The sequence below is a fragment of the Aricia agestis genome, chromosome Z (assembly GCF_905147365.1).
Source record: "Aricia agestis chromosome Z, ilAriAges1.1, whole genome shotgun sequence".
Lineage (NCBI taxonomy): Eukaryota > Metazoa > Arthropoda > Insecta > Lepidoptera > Lycaenidae > Aricia > Aricia agestis.
Genome location: NC_056428.1, coordinates 31,167,773 through 31,186,490, shown reverse-complemented (window position 1 = coordinate 31,186,490; position 18,718 = coordinate 31,167,773). Strand labels below are relative to the sequence as shown.

General features: G+C 35.0%; 2 protein-coding genes across 3 annotated transcripts in view; one reads left to right on the top strand and one right to left on the bottom strand.

The window, feature by feature from the left end:
- Positions 1–1,228, bottom strand: part of LOC121738946 (centromere protein F) — a 28,222-nt gene extending 26,994 nt beyond the window's left edge. The window contains exons 1-2 of the mRNA XM_042131229.1: positions 1,145–1,228; positions 777–938 (exon numbers count right to left, since the gene is read on the bottom strand). Coding sequence (XP_041987163.1) covers positions 777–938; positions 1,145–1,180 — 198 coding nt within the window. The 5' untranslated portion in view covers positions 1,181–1,228. The remainder of the gene's footprint in view (positions 1–776; positions 939–1,144) is intronic.
- Positions 1,229–2,126: 898 nt separating this feature from the next.
- LOC121738947 overlaps positions 2,127–18,718 on the top strand; it is a 67,927-nt gene continuing 51,335 nt past the window's right edge. The window contains exons 1-2 of one of the 2 annotated variants that reach the window (XM_042131230.1): positions 2,160–2,205; positions 7,165–7,170. In XM_042131230.1, the coding sequence (XP_041987164.1) occupies positions 2,196–2,205; positions 7,165–7,170 (16 nt within the window). In that variant the 5' untranslated portion in view covers positions 2,160–2,195. Of the gene's footprint in view, positions 2,206–7,164; positions 7,171–18,718 lie in introns of both variants that reach the window. The other variant, XM_042131231.1, reaches the window with a different exon arrangement.

The window sequence follows — 18,718 nt, the reverse complement described above, 5'->3', positions numbered from 1 at the left end:
TACGTGTGGCACTCGGGGACTGCCGCGGTAAGGCTATTATTGCCTAGCTTTACCTCATTTAGGAGCGGGGTGTGTTAGGTTTTTTTGTTACGGAATTTCTCGACTGTTGCCGCGCTTGGAGCCCGCTAAAAACTATGCAATGTCTTTAATATAATATGTTTTTAGGGTTCCGTACCCAAAGGTAAAAACTGGACCCTATTACTAAGACTTCGTTGTCTGTCCGTCTGTCTGTCTGTGTGTCTCCAGGCTGTAACTCAAGAATGGTAATAGCTAGAGAGTTGATATTTTTAAAGATTATGAATATTTGTTGCTGCTATAACAGCAAATACCAAAAACAAAATAAAAATAATATTTAATAATATCCCATACAACAAACGTGATTTTTTGGCCTTTTTTGTTCTATATAAAAAATAGCAACAGGTAGGTTATTGAATTTTTCACAAAGTCCTTAGTTATATGTGTACTTTAATATTTAATAATAATATTAAATAAAATAGAAAATTAAGGGGGGCTCCCATACAAAAAAATACAATTGTTAGCCTAATTTTGGTCTATAATTTTACGGAACCCTTCGTGCGCTAGTCCGTGATGGTTGGCGTAGTAGCCAATTATTATACTTCAGATTACGCCTATACAAGCATTAAATGAATAAAACGCCTATACAATTTGCATTAGCAATATCAAAGGCAATAATTTAGCTGTATAAAAGTCGGTAAAATGGTTATATTTTTCTATTCTATAAAAAGAATATGAAATGAATAATGGGCTGATCCAACCTCTAAATCTGCTTCTACTGAATTCTTCCTAGAACTTATTTCGTTCTTGAGGGTTCTGTAACGAGGGTTTGGGTACTTCAGAGTGGTCCAAAGTTTTGGAGGTTCATAATTTCTCGGAGCTTTAACCTCATTTTGGTCTTTTGATGGTCTTGGATCATTTGCCTGTAAATAATCTTTGTTTGTCAATTTTAACATTGGTACTAGTTAGAATTTCTGTGCCAAGACTTTTACAGATTATTTTTCCATTATTTTTTTAGGTGTCATAATATATACGATGTGGCTATACGGAGAAACGGATTTAATTTTCAAAAAAGAAATCGTAGACACAGAAGCTTTTTTATAGCGCCTCCTTATTAAATTGTTCTCACCTTTACAATATTAGATCGTACTGGTAATCTGCTCATTGTTAAAATTAATTGCACACAATAAATATTTTAAAAACAGTTTGATAATTATCAAAGCTTCCCTAAAACCTGAAATGACACTGGCAAAAGTCACAAACAATAACAATAATATTTCAAAATATTAACAGAGATAATAGAATATATTTTGTCTACTATTGAAGCAAAAAGTATGCTATAAAGCTGGGAATAAATTATTAAAAACTTCTATAAATAGAATTCTTTGCGAATTATCGGACTTTGTCCTCGGACGTTTTCCTCGGATGCGGCTTATTTCTATCTGGTTAATACAAAATACACTAAAGTGTGCACATTGTCTGACATAAGTCGCGGACGCGACCTTGAGCCTTCGGACGTCTGAAAAGAATCTGGCTTAATGTTAAACCATTTAAAACTTATAATATACTGTAGCATTATAAGTTTATGTGTTAAACGTAAAGGGGACCATAGACGGTAATGTAGCATGATATCATGCGTTACGTAACGTATACCTAATATAATATGTGGGCTGGTGAGGACTCAATCACTTAGCTAAATTTCAAGATTGCGTCGACAGATGTCCCTAAGGAAAAAGCATCCCGGCGGATTCAGAAACAAGACCCGGGAAAGGACATATGATACTTTTAGTCCCGGAAAAATGTACGGTTCCAGCGCGATAAACTAATTTTGGCGCAACGGAGTTGCGGGCGTCATCTCGTAATAATATATTATACGAGATGACGCCATACAGAGGGAAGGGCCGTTATTTTATACCATTTCCCCCGCGTTCCACTTGACGTTAAAAACGATCAAAACGCTCAAAATAGGAGGCATTTTGAGCGTTTTGATCGTTTTTAACGTCAAGTGGAACGCGGGGGTAGTGAAATACTAATTAATATTATAGTTACGTAATATTTCAGCACATGTAACGTTGCAGTAAAAATAGATAAAGCCGATAATATAATTAAAGACATTACTATGGTTTCAAGACAGCGAAGCCAGTGACATAAGAATTTTCAAGCTGAAAACAACGTACATCATGGCTGAAGGTACGCTAAAAACTATTATATTCTGTATAATATTCTATTCTCTATTTTCACTATTTTATTTATTTGCTGTTTTTTCTATACCTTTGATCTATATAACTTAATTTAATCTTAGTAATACAACAGTATAGCAATGTGACATATCCCTAATTGCTATACTGTGGTAATACAGGCTTATTTCTAGACGTATTCGAACAGTTCATATACTTTACATATTTTATTCTAATTCATAATTATTACAATTATTGCTGTTCATACGTACATCTTATTTATATTTGAACAAAGATTATAAAATTTAGAGCTCCTTATCAAGAAATCCTTCGCGATGACCTGCAAGTTATGTTTGTTAGCGATTTGTGATTAACATTGTTCACATCACTTTGCTGAAGCGAATTATTTACTTACTTAATTGTTTCCTATTCTTAGTTATTGTCACTGTTATGTTGTGGTTATGTCGCATTTCAACCATTTTCTAGGTCGTTTACGTATCTAATAATTATTCTACCTACTTACAGTTATTTTTATTCTTTTATGAAAAATTCTATTGTTTTTGCATCATTGAATTTAAGCGTAGTTAAAAACAATTTTCAGTTTTAGTACAACTTATGAATGTAGTAAATATATAAACGGTTAGAACAGGAACAGAAAGTTTAAGAGCTTAGGCAGACCCAAAGCAACAACTAGTAAACCCATATTTGAAGTACGGAACTTTACAAATATCAAAGATGTAGTGAACATGTTCCTGACCTTTTTTGCATCGCTATAAAAACACAAATACCGATTTTCTTAGCGCCCGGCAATAATATCATGGAATCACGTAAGGAAGGTCACCCATAAAACGACATAATCACAATAATAACACCATAATCTCAATAATAAGCCTTGCAAAGTATAATATTTTAAGGTCTCTATTTAAGACCTCGTTCAGTTTTTTCATCGTGTAAAAAGCGTTCGAATAGAAAAAATGCATGTCTTATAATAATAGATATTCTACTGTTATATTTGGTTAAATTCAAAGTCGACTAACCGGTTAGTGATAGTCTCTATGGCTCTATATATTATATGCGTCCACACAACCGAGCTGTTTGGCTCCTACACAAATCATAACTAATTTATTATTATTTGAATATTTATTTTATATAAATATTCGAAAAAAAAATTAATAAGGCAGTGGTACATAATAAAATTAGGTCCAAAGAGAAAGCCGTCGTCGATCTTGTTTTTTAGCATTAATGTACAATAAAATATAAGGAAAACAAATAATATTGAGTAGATATCACCAAAATTAGGTTAGGTTCATCATCATTATCAACCTTTAATTATTGATAATAATATTATCAGTTTTTTAATAGTACAAAACAAAACCACAGTTAAGCAATATCCCTTAGGGATGACATATCCCTGTGCTATACTGTGACGAAACATTGTGCAAGCTTGTAAATCCATTCTACTTAATACAAATTTTATACAAAATTGTGTCTGCTGTCTCTCTATCTTTCTGTTGCGTCTTTGCACTCAAACCGCTGAATAGATCTTGATAAGATACTTTGTAGATTGAGTCCCGGTAAATAAAATATTATATGGCTGCCATATACTTTTGCCAGGCCATTTGCCAGGTCAGCTAGTATCCATACTAATATTATAAATGATTATAAATGTGAAAGTGTGTGTGTCTGTCTGTCTTCACACCCAAACCGCTGAAGTGATTTTGCTGAAATTTAGTAAGTATACTTTGGATCCCGGGAAAGGACATGGGATACTTTTTATCCCGGAAAAATGTACGGTACACGCGCGATAAACGAATTTTGGCGCAACGGAGTTGCGGGCGTCATCTAGTTTGTTATAAATCTAATATGTAATAAACAAAAGGTGATGTAGAGATTTTGTATAGTGACTTTTACGAGACCATCTTCATCCATTTTGCATTGCAAATGTACCCCACTTGCCGAAACCGTCCGCTCTGTTTTGATTCCATTAGCACACGCTCGTACGAGCCTTTTTTGCCGCGTTATAAAAACGTTAGGAAACCTCTGTCTGAGTTTTGCAGTTTGCATTAGTAGGTAGAGCCTAGAGGTAAAATCAATAGTAGGGGAGGCCAACAGGGGATTTCGCGACATGCTCGAGCATGTCAGTTGTAACTTGTATAGGCTTCCCTACTCTAGTCATCATGGTATAAAAATCAGATTGCTAAGTTGGTGCGTTAAAAAAATATTTTCAAGTATATTCTGTCAAAGAAGTAAAGACATTTAAAAGTGGCAACATCGTAGTGTCATCCCTTTTTTCTTTAGATTGATTTGAAAGGGATGACACTATGGTGTTGCCACTTTTTAATTTCTTCACTTGTTTGACAGACTATATCGAATGTCATCGGATCTGTCCGATTAAAAAGGGGATATTAAGTATATTCCAAAAAAGCTTACACATAAAGTATTTGAAGGTAAGCCTGTAATAAGTACCAACATTTTAAAATAAAAAATTAAGCTTCATATTTTCATATATCTAAGCTTCCCACTTCCCAGATATTTTGTGTCGCACTCGACTAAATGTTTTAGTTATTTTTGTCTAAAATCTTGTAATAAATTACCTATGTAAGCATTTTTTTTTTATGAATTTTCTTCTTCATAACTTTAAAATGGCCGTTGCTCCTTAATAGTACGGCAGCCCTAGAACATTTTTTTTATTACTATCAAGCTATTTTTTTGTGAGTAGCTTCATTTTGATAAGACGAACAATATTTTTATCAGCGTAAAATCTTGAAACTGGTCTAACAGAGATAGAAAGGATTTCATACTTTGAATTGATGGTCCTAAAATATGGACTGTTTAATTTGTAGGACAATGTTACTCTTAAACTTATTAGTTATATAATTTACAATGTTACTCTTAAATTATATAACTAATAAGTTTAAGAGTAATATTGTCCTACAAATTAAACAGTCCATATTTTAGTACCAGCAATTCAAAGTATGAAAACCTTTTTATCTCTGTTAGCTAACACTTTCGAGATTTTTCGCAAATAAGAATGTTGTTCATCTTATCAAAATGAAGCTACTTACAAAAATTAACTTGAAAGTATTAAAAAAAAATGTTCTAGGGCCCCCGTACTATAATGCACAGCTAAAATAAAAATAAAAAGTTTTCTCCATTTTACCTAATCTACTAAACCTACTAGGTATCCATGGCGCTCGAGTAACTAGAAAAATAGCATATTGGCCTCCCCTACTACAAGCAATGCTTCCATACGCTTGTCTGTCAAAACTCAAAGTAAGTGACGGCTACACGCTGCGCGATCGGCCGGACGCATATTAAATCCAGCCTAACGTCTATAGCCAGGTAATAGGGGGTGCTACAAGATAATTACGTAATGAATTTAATTGGTGACACCTACAGCTGATCTAATCGAAGTTTTGGGTTTGAATCGTTTCCCGGTACGATCGCCCCAATTAATCAAAATTCGGACAATAACTCTTGACAATGTTTTAATTTACTTGACAATGCTTTTAGCTACCTGAGATTTCCACCGAAAATACGCGTTCAACGTGCACGTTTTTTGCGCGAGCGGATTCAGCTTGCCTGTTTTCGCAAACGCTACAACAGAAAACACGCACATCCGAACGCACGGTAATACAACCCAACAATATATTTTTTTAATGGCAACAGTGTTTGCACAAAAATTGCATTTAAATCTTAGATACATTGTAGTCTGGGGCCGTACCACGAAACGTTTTTGAGACTCGAACAATCGGACGAGAATGCCGCGTCCTACTCTAACAAACGTGAAATGACGTTGTTAGAGCAGGACGCGGCATTCTCAGACGATTGCTTGAGTCTCAAAACGGTTTCGTAGTAGGCCTACTGAATCAAGTCAGATAGTGTTAGGAAATCTACGAATAGTATAATGTTATAATTCGAAAGTCAATATGAATAGAAACGCGTTGAAAATTGAAACTTATAATAAGTAATTTTTTTTTTTATTTGAGGTCAATCTCTAGTAGGTAATACTTACTAAATAAGTACAATAAAAAGATGTGGCAGAAAGAAACCGAAATCTGGAATCACAAAATAGACAACTCGCTCAACGAACTAATAAAATAACTAAGTATTTAAAGAATTTTTCTGAAAAGTAATTTTAATATTATAAACAATAAAAATAATGAGCGAAGGCAATTTAAAATAGAATAAAGGATTTCTTCACTTCGACTTTAAACACCAGAAAATTATTATAGGTAGTATAAGTACTAGGTAAGTTAAATTGTAGTACGTCTAGTACCTACTTATGTTTTTCCTTGACAAAACATTAAAAAATACAATTAATTTTAAATTAGCTTATTTCGATTTTCAAATTTGAAAAAAGAATGTCGCCATGATAAACGCTCGCGAAGCAAGTGGCGCTAGACCGAAGATCGAAACCGATTGGCATTCGGAAATCCTCGTGAATGTTCGTCAAACAAGAAACTGCTACTTTTTGTTTGTGCACGTGTCCTTCATTAAATTTTTCCATCGGCGGGAAACCTGTTAGATCAAGGGCAATGAAATACAAACCGCTGCCATTTTATATTTATTTTTATGCGTTTACTAAGTAGGCTATATAGAAAAAATAGAGTCTACTAGAATATTATGTAGGTAGCTCGCGTTTTATTTGATGGCATAGGCAGGTGCCGTACTTTTCACGCATTCAAAGTAAAAATATTATTTAATACCTAGATTTTAAGACTTAAGTTAGTACTTAAGACTTAAGTTAGTATTTTAAGATTTTAAGTAGGAAATTCCTACTATGTCTCTTTTGTTGTGTTCTTCTTTTTGTATGTTACTTTACGTGCAAATAAAGAATTTATCTATCTATCTATATTCGTTTGGTCTTAAAATCTTTCCTACTTGGAATGCCTGTGCTGACCGTACTTATATATAAATCGGCCAAGTGCGAGTCGGACTCGCGCACGAAGGGTTCCGTACCGTTATAGAGCGAAAGGTGGCAAAAATTGTGTTTTTGTATGGGAAATTATTATTTTATTTTAATTTTATTATAATTTATTAAAGTACAAATATAATTACAGATTCTGTGAGTATTTTAAGTGCCTACCTGTTGCCATTATTGATTACGAGCAAAAAAGGCAAAAAAAAACCACGTTTGTTGTATGGGAGCCCCCTTAAATATTTATTTTATTTTGTTTATAGTATTTGTTGTTATAGCGGCAACAGAAATACATCATCTGTGAAAATTTCAACTCTCTAGCTATCACCGTTCTTAAGATACAGCCTGAAGACAGACAGACGGACAGACGTATCGAAGTCTTAGTAGTAGGCAGTCCCTTTGGGTACGGAACCCTAAAAAGGTAGAACTTCGTACCGTGTAACCAACGTGGAACGTAAATCCGACCTCTCTACATTTTCATTAAAATCAGATTAAGTTCCAGACTACCTAGTATTTGACTCCTCCCTCTCATTTATCTATCAACAAACATTATTATTTACATCAGTATCCTGTATTTCTTTCTCTGCAAAATTGGCACCAATTGCCGATTTTTATGGATATTTATAAAACCCATTTTGTGATACTCGATGTGATACTCGTAATTTTAGAAACATAAATAAAATTAATATTAATATTTTGTCCCATTAACATGTTTTTTATCAACAATACCAATACTAATTTTATCTGCGTATGTAAAGTAGTTATTAAGGAACGAACATAACTTGCCTAAATAGCTGTCCTCATTTAGTATATTAATATGAGGAGTTCATTTTAAGTTTTTTTAATAGGTTTTTTTTATAATTACCAGCCATAAAAATAGAAAACATGAATCTGAATTTATATTAACAACATGTAACGACTTAAAACTGCTCATCTGCTTTGTAACTACAAAATTATATAAATATTTAGTGTAGTGTGTAGTGTGTAGTGTAGTGCATGAAGTTTTAGGAATAAACTAAGGCAATTTAATAAAATAAATATTTTTTACATTTCTTCTCAGATTGTAATACAAACAGGATAAATAATATTTAATAGTAATATTATTATTACCTGGTTATACTTGAAATACAGGCTAAAATGAGGCTAAACTTAAGGAAAAGTTCTGTGCTTCAATAAACTTGAAACTGTTACGGTTATAAAGAAAGATTTGCCGCAACAAGGCGGACGATTCTAAATATCTGGTGCTAAATTCAGTGACGTGTGAAAACACTTTAAATATTTATAATGTGCCTGTAAAAAGTATTTTGTAGAAGTCTCGTATCAAGTCATTCTCATCCTAACGCGGAAGAAGTAACACACACCCTGACTTTTTTTTACAAACCACAATGATTGTGAGGTGCTTATTTATATTTATAATTTTAGGTAAGTGTTTGAAGGTTATTTAAAAAGCATGTTTAATATAAACTACTTTTTTAAGACGGTTAAAACTTTAATATAGTGCATGCATTAAGTATGAACCACTCAACACATACAATAAATTTAATATACAATGTCTCAAAAAAAAAATTATCGTGGGTTATCGCACATACGTTTGCTATAGCAATCCGACCCGTTTAACGCTATCATTATTATGTATTTATAATAATTATAGCGTATAACAACGTAATATAATAAAACCCTGCAAATAAAATATAAATAATAAACCATAATATTATTTTTATTTAGTTTTTAAATTATTATCCACCAAAAAGTAAACCAGTAATATAAAATTATGAATAATACAAATAAGTTTTCAGTTTTAAAATTATTACATTTCATACGTTGTTAAAACAATAAACCGAACCAAAATTCATTTCATAATTTATATTTAATAATGAACTCGCGAAAAATTAATTTATCATATTTTCATACAGTTTTCCCACGCATTTTTATTAATAGAATAATTGCATGATTATTACAATAAAATGTAAAGCATTGTTAATGCTACAGTACCTCTGCATATCCATACTAATATTATAAATGCGAAAGTGTGTCTGTCTGTTACTTAAACCTCTTCAAGCTCAAACTTTGAGTCCCGGGAAAGGACATGGGATACTTTTTATCCCGGAAAAATGTACGGTTCCCGCGCGATAAACTAATTTTGGCACAACGGAGTTGCGGGCGTCATCTAGTTATCTATTGAACGCAATTAAGTTATAACTAGAACTTGTTTTTATAATATTATGCTTATGAGGCAGATAAACTATCCTTGATAACACATCGGACAATCAAGTTTCAAGTTATATCTTATCTTATCTATAAACGAACTTTTAACAAAAATAAGTGCTAATAATTAAGGGTGTGTACGTGTTCCTTGTAGAGAGTTCACTGTGAAGGTAGCAGCGCTGAAAGACCAACATTTTTTTTCACTTTTGTATGGGGAAACTCGTGACGCTCGGGCCCTTGCCCATACAAAAGTGAAAAAAAGATTTCGCCTTTCAGAGCTGCTACTTTCACAGTGAACTCTCTACAAGGAACATGTACACACCCTAAAGTATTATCACTTATTTTTGTTACACACTGTACATAATTGGAATCTCGGAATCGGCTCCAACGATTTTCATGAAATTTAGTATACAGGGGGTTTCGGGGGCGATAAATCGATCTAGCTAGGAATCATTTTTAGAAAATGTCATTATATTCGTGTTTTATCAAATACCGAGCAAAGCTCGGTCAAATAGCTAGATTTCTAATTAACAGTTATACTTTTAAGTACGTTTTATTTTTAAACTGCTACAAAGAATTGTGCAAAATACATATTTATAACTAGATGACGCCCGCAACTCTGTTGCGCCAAAACTCGTTAATCGCGTGGGAACCGTACATTTTTCCGGGATGAAAAGTATCCTATGTCCTATCCCGGGACTCAAAGTATTTTCATGCCAATTTCAGCAAAATCGGTTCAGCGGTTCGGGCGTGAAGAGGTAACAGACAGACAGACCGACACACTGTTACACGTTACACATTTATAGTACTAGTATGGATGGCGGGTGTAATTTAAGTGAAGTAAAAGTAACATAAGCAGGACTGCAGAATCTTACATCTATCTATAAACACTATTTGATTATCTCAGGAATCTTTATGCTTTTCATTTTAAATCGGTTCAGCGATTAAGATTTTGCCGAGGGCAATATAAACCAGTATTACATTTACATAATATCTTTCTTATTTTAACATTGACTTGAGTCATAAGGACAAGGTGATTTCGACTCTAGTTCAAGAGCTTGGGTGCTTAGTAAAACTGTACTCAATAGTTTTGATAGTGAATAGGGAAGATAGTGAAGAGGGAAGATAGGGAAGATACAGCAAAAATGCGGTTTAAAATTGTCAATATAAAATTTGGAGCCAAAACGGATCTATAGTCTGTAATATGACGTCACTACTGTCCTGCCCCGCGTTCCATTTAGCGTTAAAACTCAGGTTAAAACGATCAGGACGCTCAAAATGGAAGGCATTTTGAGCGTTTTGATCGTTTTTAGCAGACCGTGTGACGTCACTTTCATAAATATTATATTTGCAAGTCCCTATCCTACGAATAATAAAAACTAAGGAATCGTAACTCCCATATACTATTACCGCGGAATTCGTTCCGTTCGGAAAAAAGCGAATGTGTGCGCCAGTTAAGAGGAGTCCACACCGCCCTTTTTTCCATACAAACGTTTACCCCTGTTTCCTCCCTGGATAATGCTAGTAGAGTTATAATTTTTTTCCTGAATATCTACGGCCACTAATACAATGTCCCTATGTTTTCTTTTTTTTACATAATTTAATTATTTAATAAGATATGAACGTTCAGAAACCTAAAAAAATGGCCAGATTTTCCGCTGTGTTCAAACATCCAGAAAACAGAGTTGGCTAGATTATACAAAAAAAAACATAGGAACACAGCCCAAGCCTTTCTTTAATATTTGATGATAAAAGTACTTAAATCGGTTAAGTTTTGGAGAAGGAATCAGGGGACAACGAACCTTGATTTTCTGCAGTTGTCTCTATCGCGTTCTGCGGTATAGGCTTGAGGTAAGGGAGACAGCTATAGATATTACACGTACTATTTTTTCATTTCTCTAGCCCCTGGTGTATCCTCTTCATGTATTTCCTACTGATTCCATGCATTCCATGAATACGGAAAACGTGTTTATGCGGTCAGCCTTAACGTTATTTTAAAAACGTCTGTGTACTAGAGACTAGAGACTGTAGATCATACAACTGTTATCTGAATCGTTTTGAAGTAGCATACGTAATATTTGGTTATCAAAGACTAGTATTATTATCGTTTCATAATGTTTATACTTAAACAAATTTTCGTACTTTACCACTTTGTATTTTTGTCTCTAATTAAATCTACCTAAAAGCCGAGCTCTGTGAATTGTGAGGGCTCGCTGCACCGTGACTGTCTGATGATAACACATCTACGTATAAAAAACCTTGACTGACTAATGATAACTCATATCTACATATAAATAAAAATTACTATGTTAAAGCACAAGTCAATAGGCGTGATAGTTTTTCCGTAAAGTGACCACAAAATGTAAAGGTTGTAGGATATACTAGGCCTCGCTTCGTTCGCCTTGATAAACTTAGTAAAAATAAAATAAATAAATTTAAAATATCAGTCCAAAAACGAGGACTCTTTCTTCTTCTTTCTAGTTAATAATATTGGTGCTTGCTCTTACTCACATGCAGGCTCTCTTACTGGATCTAGATTTCAGATGGAAAACCAATCAGAATTTAAAAAAATATATACTTATCTATTTTTAACCAATCGAATGTGTGTAATCTTCATTATCAGCTGTAGGTGTAACCAAAGCTTTATTTTGGTATTTGGAGGACAAACATTTCCAGTTTTATAACTTTTTGCAACTAAGCGAATTAAGCCGGACAAGTAAAACGAGTTATAATTTTTGGCTCTGAGTCATGATTCTTTAGTTCTTTTTTTTCAGTTTTTTACGTTGTTATTATTTTATAAAAACTCCATAGCAATGTTGGCGACTGGTTTAAAATTACATTGCAAAATGTATAATATTTCATACAAATAATGTACTTATAATAAATGTGAAAGTATGTCAGTATGTCCGCCTGTTACCTCTTCACGGCCAGACTGCTGAATCGATTTTGCTGAAATTTCGTATGGAGATACTTTGACACCTGGCAAAGGACATAGGATACTTTTTATCCCGGAAAATGTACAGTTTCCGTACGATAAACATTTACAAAAGTATTTAGTGTTTAAACACACTATGCCGAATTTCCGCGGCGGATGTTCGGCTTGATTCCGCCTGCAGTGTATTTTAAATTACCGTATGTGGAATTTCCGCCGCGGAACTTCGGAATAGTGTTTAGACCATTGATTCCCAAAGTGGTCCAGGAGGACCCCTAGGGGTCCACGGGAGCCCGATAGGGGTCTGCGCTTGCGTGGAAAAAAATGGGGGTCGCGGGGGTCTATAAAAATGTATTACGTGACCAGTCACCCGAGTTGACTTCTCCTATGAATATAGTAGGCAATATTATAAGAAGCTTGACTTCTATGAATATAGGCAGACAATATCATAAGAAGCTTGACTTCTATGAATATAGGCAGACAATATCATAAGAAGCTTGACTTCTATGATTATAGGCTGACAATATTATTAGAAGCTTGACTTCTATGAATAGAGGCAGACAATATCATAAGAAGTTTGATTTCTATGAATATAGGTAGACAATTTCATAAGAAGCTCAGAAATTGTTTTTGTAAGAACTTGCATAATATTCCATATTCAGAAAGAGCAACTCATAGTTGTTTGAAAAACAGCAACAACACAGATTTTCATAGACATAATATATACTTTTTTTGGGGTTTTGGAAGTAAGTTAGTAAATGTAATAGCTGCAGGGGTCCACCGGATCCAGAAAAATATTTAAAATGGTCTATGAAAACAAAAGTATGGGAACCTCTGGTTTAGACACTTAGTCGCAATAGAGTTGCCGGTGTATTATTTAATAATAATAATTAGATAGACAGACAGACATGCGCAGCAGTGATACAGAAATAGAGTAAGCAGTTTCCCCGTGCAAAATAGATGAATAAATAACATAATTATAATTATTCCTTTGTCATTACGCATTTAATTTACTTTATGCAACACTGCCATGCACTCACTAATATTAAATTAAGAAATTAAAAAAAAACCCCGCCAAACAACTTTAAAAAGTTTTTTTTTATTTATTTATTTAATAACATACAATATATACCTTAATAACTAACATACAATATATACCTTAATGACTAACATACATAAAAATTATATAAACTTAACAACTACACACTATCACGAATTAACGGCGACGTGACGCGCGCTTCATTCCGGAGTCTCCCCCGGAACCTTCGGTAAACCACATCAGTCGGCCAGAATTCCTCCGCTTATCGGTCGGGAGAAGATGCGTCGGTATTCTCACCACAAAGGAACTGAAGTTGACCTTGTGGCGAGACTGCAGACGCTCGACCCTCAAGTGGAGGGATGTCTTCTTACCGATGTAGTCCACGACGTCTTCGACCTCCATGGGCCAGTGCAGGCGGGATATGAACAGGGGCGCGGGGACCTCGCTCCGCAGACGCAGCTCAGGTACATATGGCGCGGTGCCGCGATGGTTGCGGGCGACGGGCTTCTTCTTCCTTCTCTCCACCAGTATGAAGCCCTCCTCATCGCACCTCCTGCTCTCGTCCTTGCCAGGTCGAGAATATTTAGCCTTGCGGCTCTTCGTAGCCTTGCGGCTCTCCGTAGTCTTGCGACTCTCCGAAGCCTTACGGCTCTCATTTACCCCATTTTTATGCGCCCGCGGGGGAGGCGTAATGAAATAATATATTTTACTGACTTTAAGTTTAAATAATTCCCAAGTGTAAAGTGATATTTTAGTCCATAATTGTTGTCACGGTGTGTCGGGACTCGGGGGACCGCCAACAGTGTCTTGCATTTTGTATCGCCATGTCAGTGATTGTCTCGATTCGGCTCGCTGTGAACTGATCCTTAAACTATAATGTTATGTGAAATCAAACATCTACATTAGCGGTCCCCCGATACACCTTGACAACAATAATTATGGACTAAAATATCACTTTACACTTAGGAATTATTTAAACTTAAGTCAGTAAAATATATTATTTCATTACTTTTTAAAGTTGTTTGGCGGGGGTTTTTTTAAATTTCTTAATTTTAATTTTATTTCATGCTTTTTAAACTTGTGTTGGTTATAGTGCAGAATAATTCCTATCAACAGGATCATATTATATCCCAATGAATACCATGTAGGAGTGTCCTTTTAGATGAGGCCGTCAATATGAGTCCAAACATGAAACCTCCACTTTGGGTCCATAATATTATGGAGCTCGGCTCCTATTGAATCCAGGTGATGCTGTAGCAGCAGCATGCAAAAAATTATTGATTACCTACGGCTTACTAGTTGTCGCAATTAAAATGAGCCCAAACACGAAACCATTGCTCTAAGTTCATGAGGAGTTGGGTATCCTTTTGATTACCAGGTGATGCTGCTGCACCAGGTCAACTTTCCATTAATGTGTAAATATTCATAAATGTCACGAACTAGAATGCAATAAAGCCCACCAAACGACTGCAAGTTGCTAATCGGCCCTTCACGAACCAGATGAACCGCGATTTTTCAGCACGGAGCAGGCTGATGATGATGAACTGAAGCTAAGAACACTCTCAATTATCCGATTCGATCCGATCCGATTTTGATCTAGTTTAGCAGTCAGCTTTCAAACAAAAAAGGTCCATCCCTTTGGATGCTACGATGCCACAGACAGACCGAAAGACAGACACGTTAAACTTATAACACCCCTCTTTTTTGTCGGGGTTAAAAACTTGCAATAAAATAACGTTTTACCCATGCATTATGTTGGAAACTATAACTTATGTTTGTCTAAGCAGATACATGATGTAAATCAACACGTCTTGTTAAACTATCTCGAAGTTTGCCTGAGATGAAACATTACTGCTTACCTTTGTAAACTAGAAACTGTCAGGAACACGTGAACATAGTCCTCCTACATAATTAAAGACGTGAGTGGAAGAACCTGATAACTATCATTTATAACTTATGGAAAAATAATCACTTTTTTCCTTATAATTTTAACAAACCTTGTAACATATCTACTTTATCATCTGGTTAATATGGCTACACATAAAATCCACAGTTTTTTTTTTATCGTTTTACCGGCCAATTTTTAACTGTTACTTACTTGCTTCTCCCACTAACGTCTTCAAATGTATGCTATGTAGGCTGATATAGTCAAAAATGAGGGGAAAAGACACCGAAAGCGGTCATTGACCTTTGAAGAAACTGGACGTTTTTCATAGTTTTCTACATAATTCGCGATTTACAAATTACTTTACGCGATAAACAAAAGTAGTAATCAGCGAAATTCGTGAACGGGTATCTGGTCGCTGTTAAACATTATCCACATTTTTTTGTTGTTTTTAGGGTTCCGTACCCAAAGGGTAAATACGGGACCCTATTACTAAGACTTCGTTGTCTTTCCGTCTGTCTGTCTCCAGGCTGTACGAGTATCTCGCGGCCAGCCTTAACGTAGGTGCAAAGCAGATGTCATTTACAATGTTGCCACAATGCTACATGCAAAAAGATACTTGAATCTACATCTAAGATACGAGATTATGCCGCTAGTGTCGGTTATAAAATACTAATTAGCCTTGTTGATCTGTAATAATATCACTCTTTTAGACCAAATGCAACGGCACTTGTCTGCAGTTGTAAAATCCAGCGACTGCCATCGACTACCGTCCTACCGTCGACACGTGCCATCGACAAGTGCCGTTCGTCTATTAGAAGCTTTATAATCTATGGAAATGCGTTGACACTTTCATAAAAATTACCTGTGTTTTAACTCGTGACTAACTCTGTCGCTAACGCTGACGCACGTTTTTCAACAAGGTGTCCTGCAAGGGCAATGTTACGATATAATTACACCATAACGAAGCCACAAATTGTTCTTCAGTAATCAGTTACAAAGTTACAATAGTGTGACTTCGTCTTTCGAGACACTGTATTGGATTGTCTATCTACACTACGCCCATTAATATCTATGAAAAACGATACATGATATTTTGCCCTAAAGGACGGACAGACGGACATGAGGAATCTATATAAGGGTCCGTGTGTTTTGCCATTTGGCTACAAAACCGAAAAACTGGAAGTATTCAACTCTACATTATACTATTTATGCCTCGAAATTGTAAGGACAAAAGTTTAATTTTAAATGTTACAAAATTTAGTGCATAATATTACTACCTGCAAGTTACTCCAGTATTATAAAACCTACTCATTTTTAGAAGCAATTAGATTTTTCATTGCCTATTGAGTTCATACCTACCTCTAATTACAAGATATTTCCTTGAAATTCTCGAACCGCATTATTAAAATTTTAATGATACCCTATTCTTATTGATTTTCCTGAATAATATAAATAACATTAGAATGATGTTATTATTGCGGTGGATCGCGTGCAACCTTGTTTCTTATCAGAGCTGTGGATTCCTTACATTTCAATTACGCTCTCCAAGGATGTCACAGAAGATAACAGATTTTGTAAATAGTTGCATACATTTTATAATTAAACTTAAAAATAATTATGAGAGAGACTTTTTGTATGTTGATAGATTAATAGTTATATAATTTAAGAGTAACATTGTCTTACAAATAGAACAAACCATATTATGGACACGTCACATCAAAGTGTGAAATCCTTTCTATCTCTGTTGCTACCACTTTGAAGATTTTTCGCAAACAAAATTGTTATTCGTCTTATCAAAATAAAGCTACGCACAAAAAATTTGCTTGATAGTAATAAAAAAAAATGTTCTAGGGATCCCTGACTAATATGGACGAAAAGACATAATAAAATATTACTATATTAAATATAACATAGACAAAATTAATATTACCTTAAAAAAACTAGTGAATGCATTTCGTAGGCACTGTGCCTTTGACAAAAATGTGGACTTACCTACTCAATTATCGCTTCATAATGTTTATACTTACTTAAACAAATTTTTGTACTTTACCATTTTGTATTTTTGTCTCTAATTAAAACTAGCTAAAAGCAGAACTTTGTAAATTGTGAGGGCTCGCGTCGTCACACCTTGAGTCTTGACTGACTGGTGATAACACATTTAGGGAGATCGCAGACGGCACACTTTTTGTGTGATCGATCGAGTCTGCGGCGCACATACAGTTTGCATGGCCGCGCCATGCCGACTGTATGTTCGCCGCAGACTCGATCACATAAAAAGTGTGCCGTCTGTGATCTCCCCTACTGTATTTAAATATGTTACGCTAAAAGACCGAAAACGCTCAGTGAGCGAAAAAATAGCTCACAAAGCGTTGTGGTCACATTGAAGCAGCCACGACGCGGCCTGCGTCAATTCGTCATTCGACTGAATTCGATCGACCTCTCCGAATATGGGGGCCTTAAGGCATTACTTACGGCCGCTCCCAATATTTGATCTATCTCTGGTTTTGCCCTACTAGAGATAGGAATAGCTCACAATTGACATAATATGTCTAATGTGAGCTATTCCTAACTCTAGTAGGCCAAACCAGAGATAGATCAAATATTGGGAACGGCCGTTAGACCCCCCGCAGACTGCAGGCTTTCTATCGGCCGATAGGTTGGTTTGGCTCTTGATCAGTATGAAGCTGTATGAAAGTGCGCATATTACAAAAATACCGAGTCGGCCGATCATTAAGTTTGATGGGCTATACGATTGCCTTCAAACTCACCGGAAAACTGTCAACCGATGCTTAATCCGTACGACGTTCTTCCACGAGTGACACGCGCACACGACCACGATTGTTTTCTCGGCCGATTCGGCAGAAATACGAATCGTGTAAAATTTTCCAAAAACCTACCGCTATGAATGGAATCGTGCAAGAACAATCGGCCGACTGTTGTCTAGTCTGCGCACTCACGACCCAACTGTTTAGTTAGCGTAGTGTGCGCACAAACTATCGGCCGATTGCAAGTCTGCAGTCTGCGGGGGCTCTAAGGTTTAGTAATGATTGATCTATAACCTAGACCGTGAGTTATGATATTACAAGACGATGACCTTAACACACGAATATGTTATACTTAATAATAGTTTATGCAATAAACTAAAACACTTTTTTTTATAAACTTTTGCTTTGTCATTGGCTCTCAATACTTATACAAAGTTTCGAATTATTTAGACAACTGGAGATATTATGTAATATTATCATTATACATACAGCTCAAGATAATAAAGGCGTGTTAACAATTTTACGAGTATCTTAGAAAAGGCATTGAGAACTTTTATAAGAATTTTTAACCAAACGGATATAATATATTTTTTTGGAATCCTTGCCAAGTAAATCTAAAGTAAAAAAAACCTGGGATTCAAGATTATTATCAATTTTGAAGACGACTCACGTTGTTTTTCTACGCTTATTTTAAAACGAGGTGTAATAAATTTTTTATGCAAAATAAAAACAAATTAAATTAAAAACAAAATAAAAACAAATTAAATTAAAAGAAA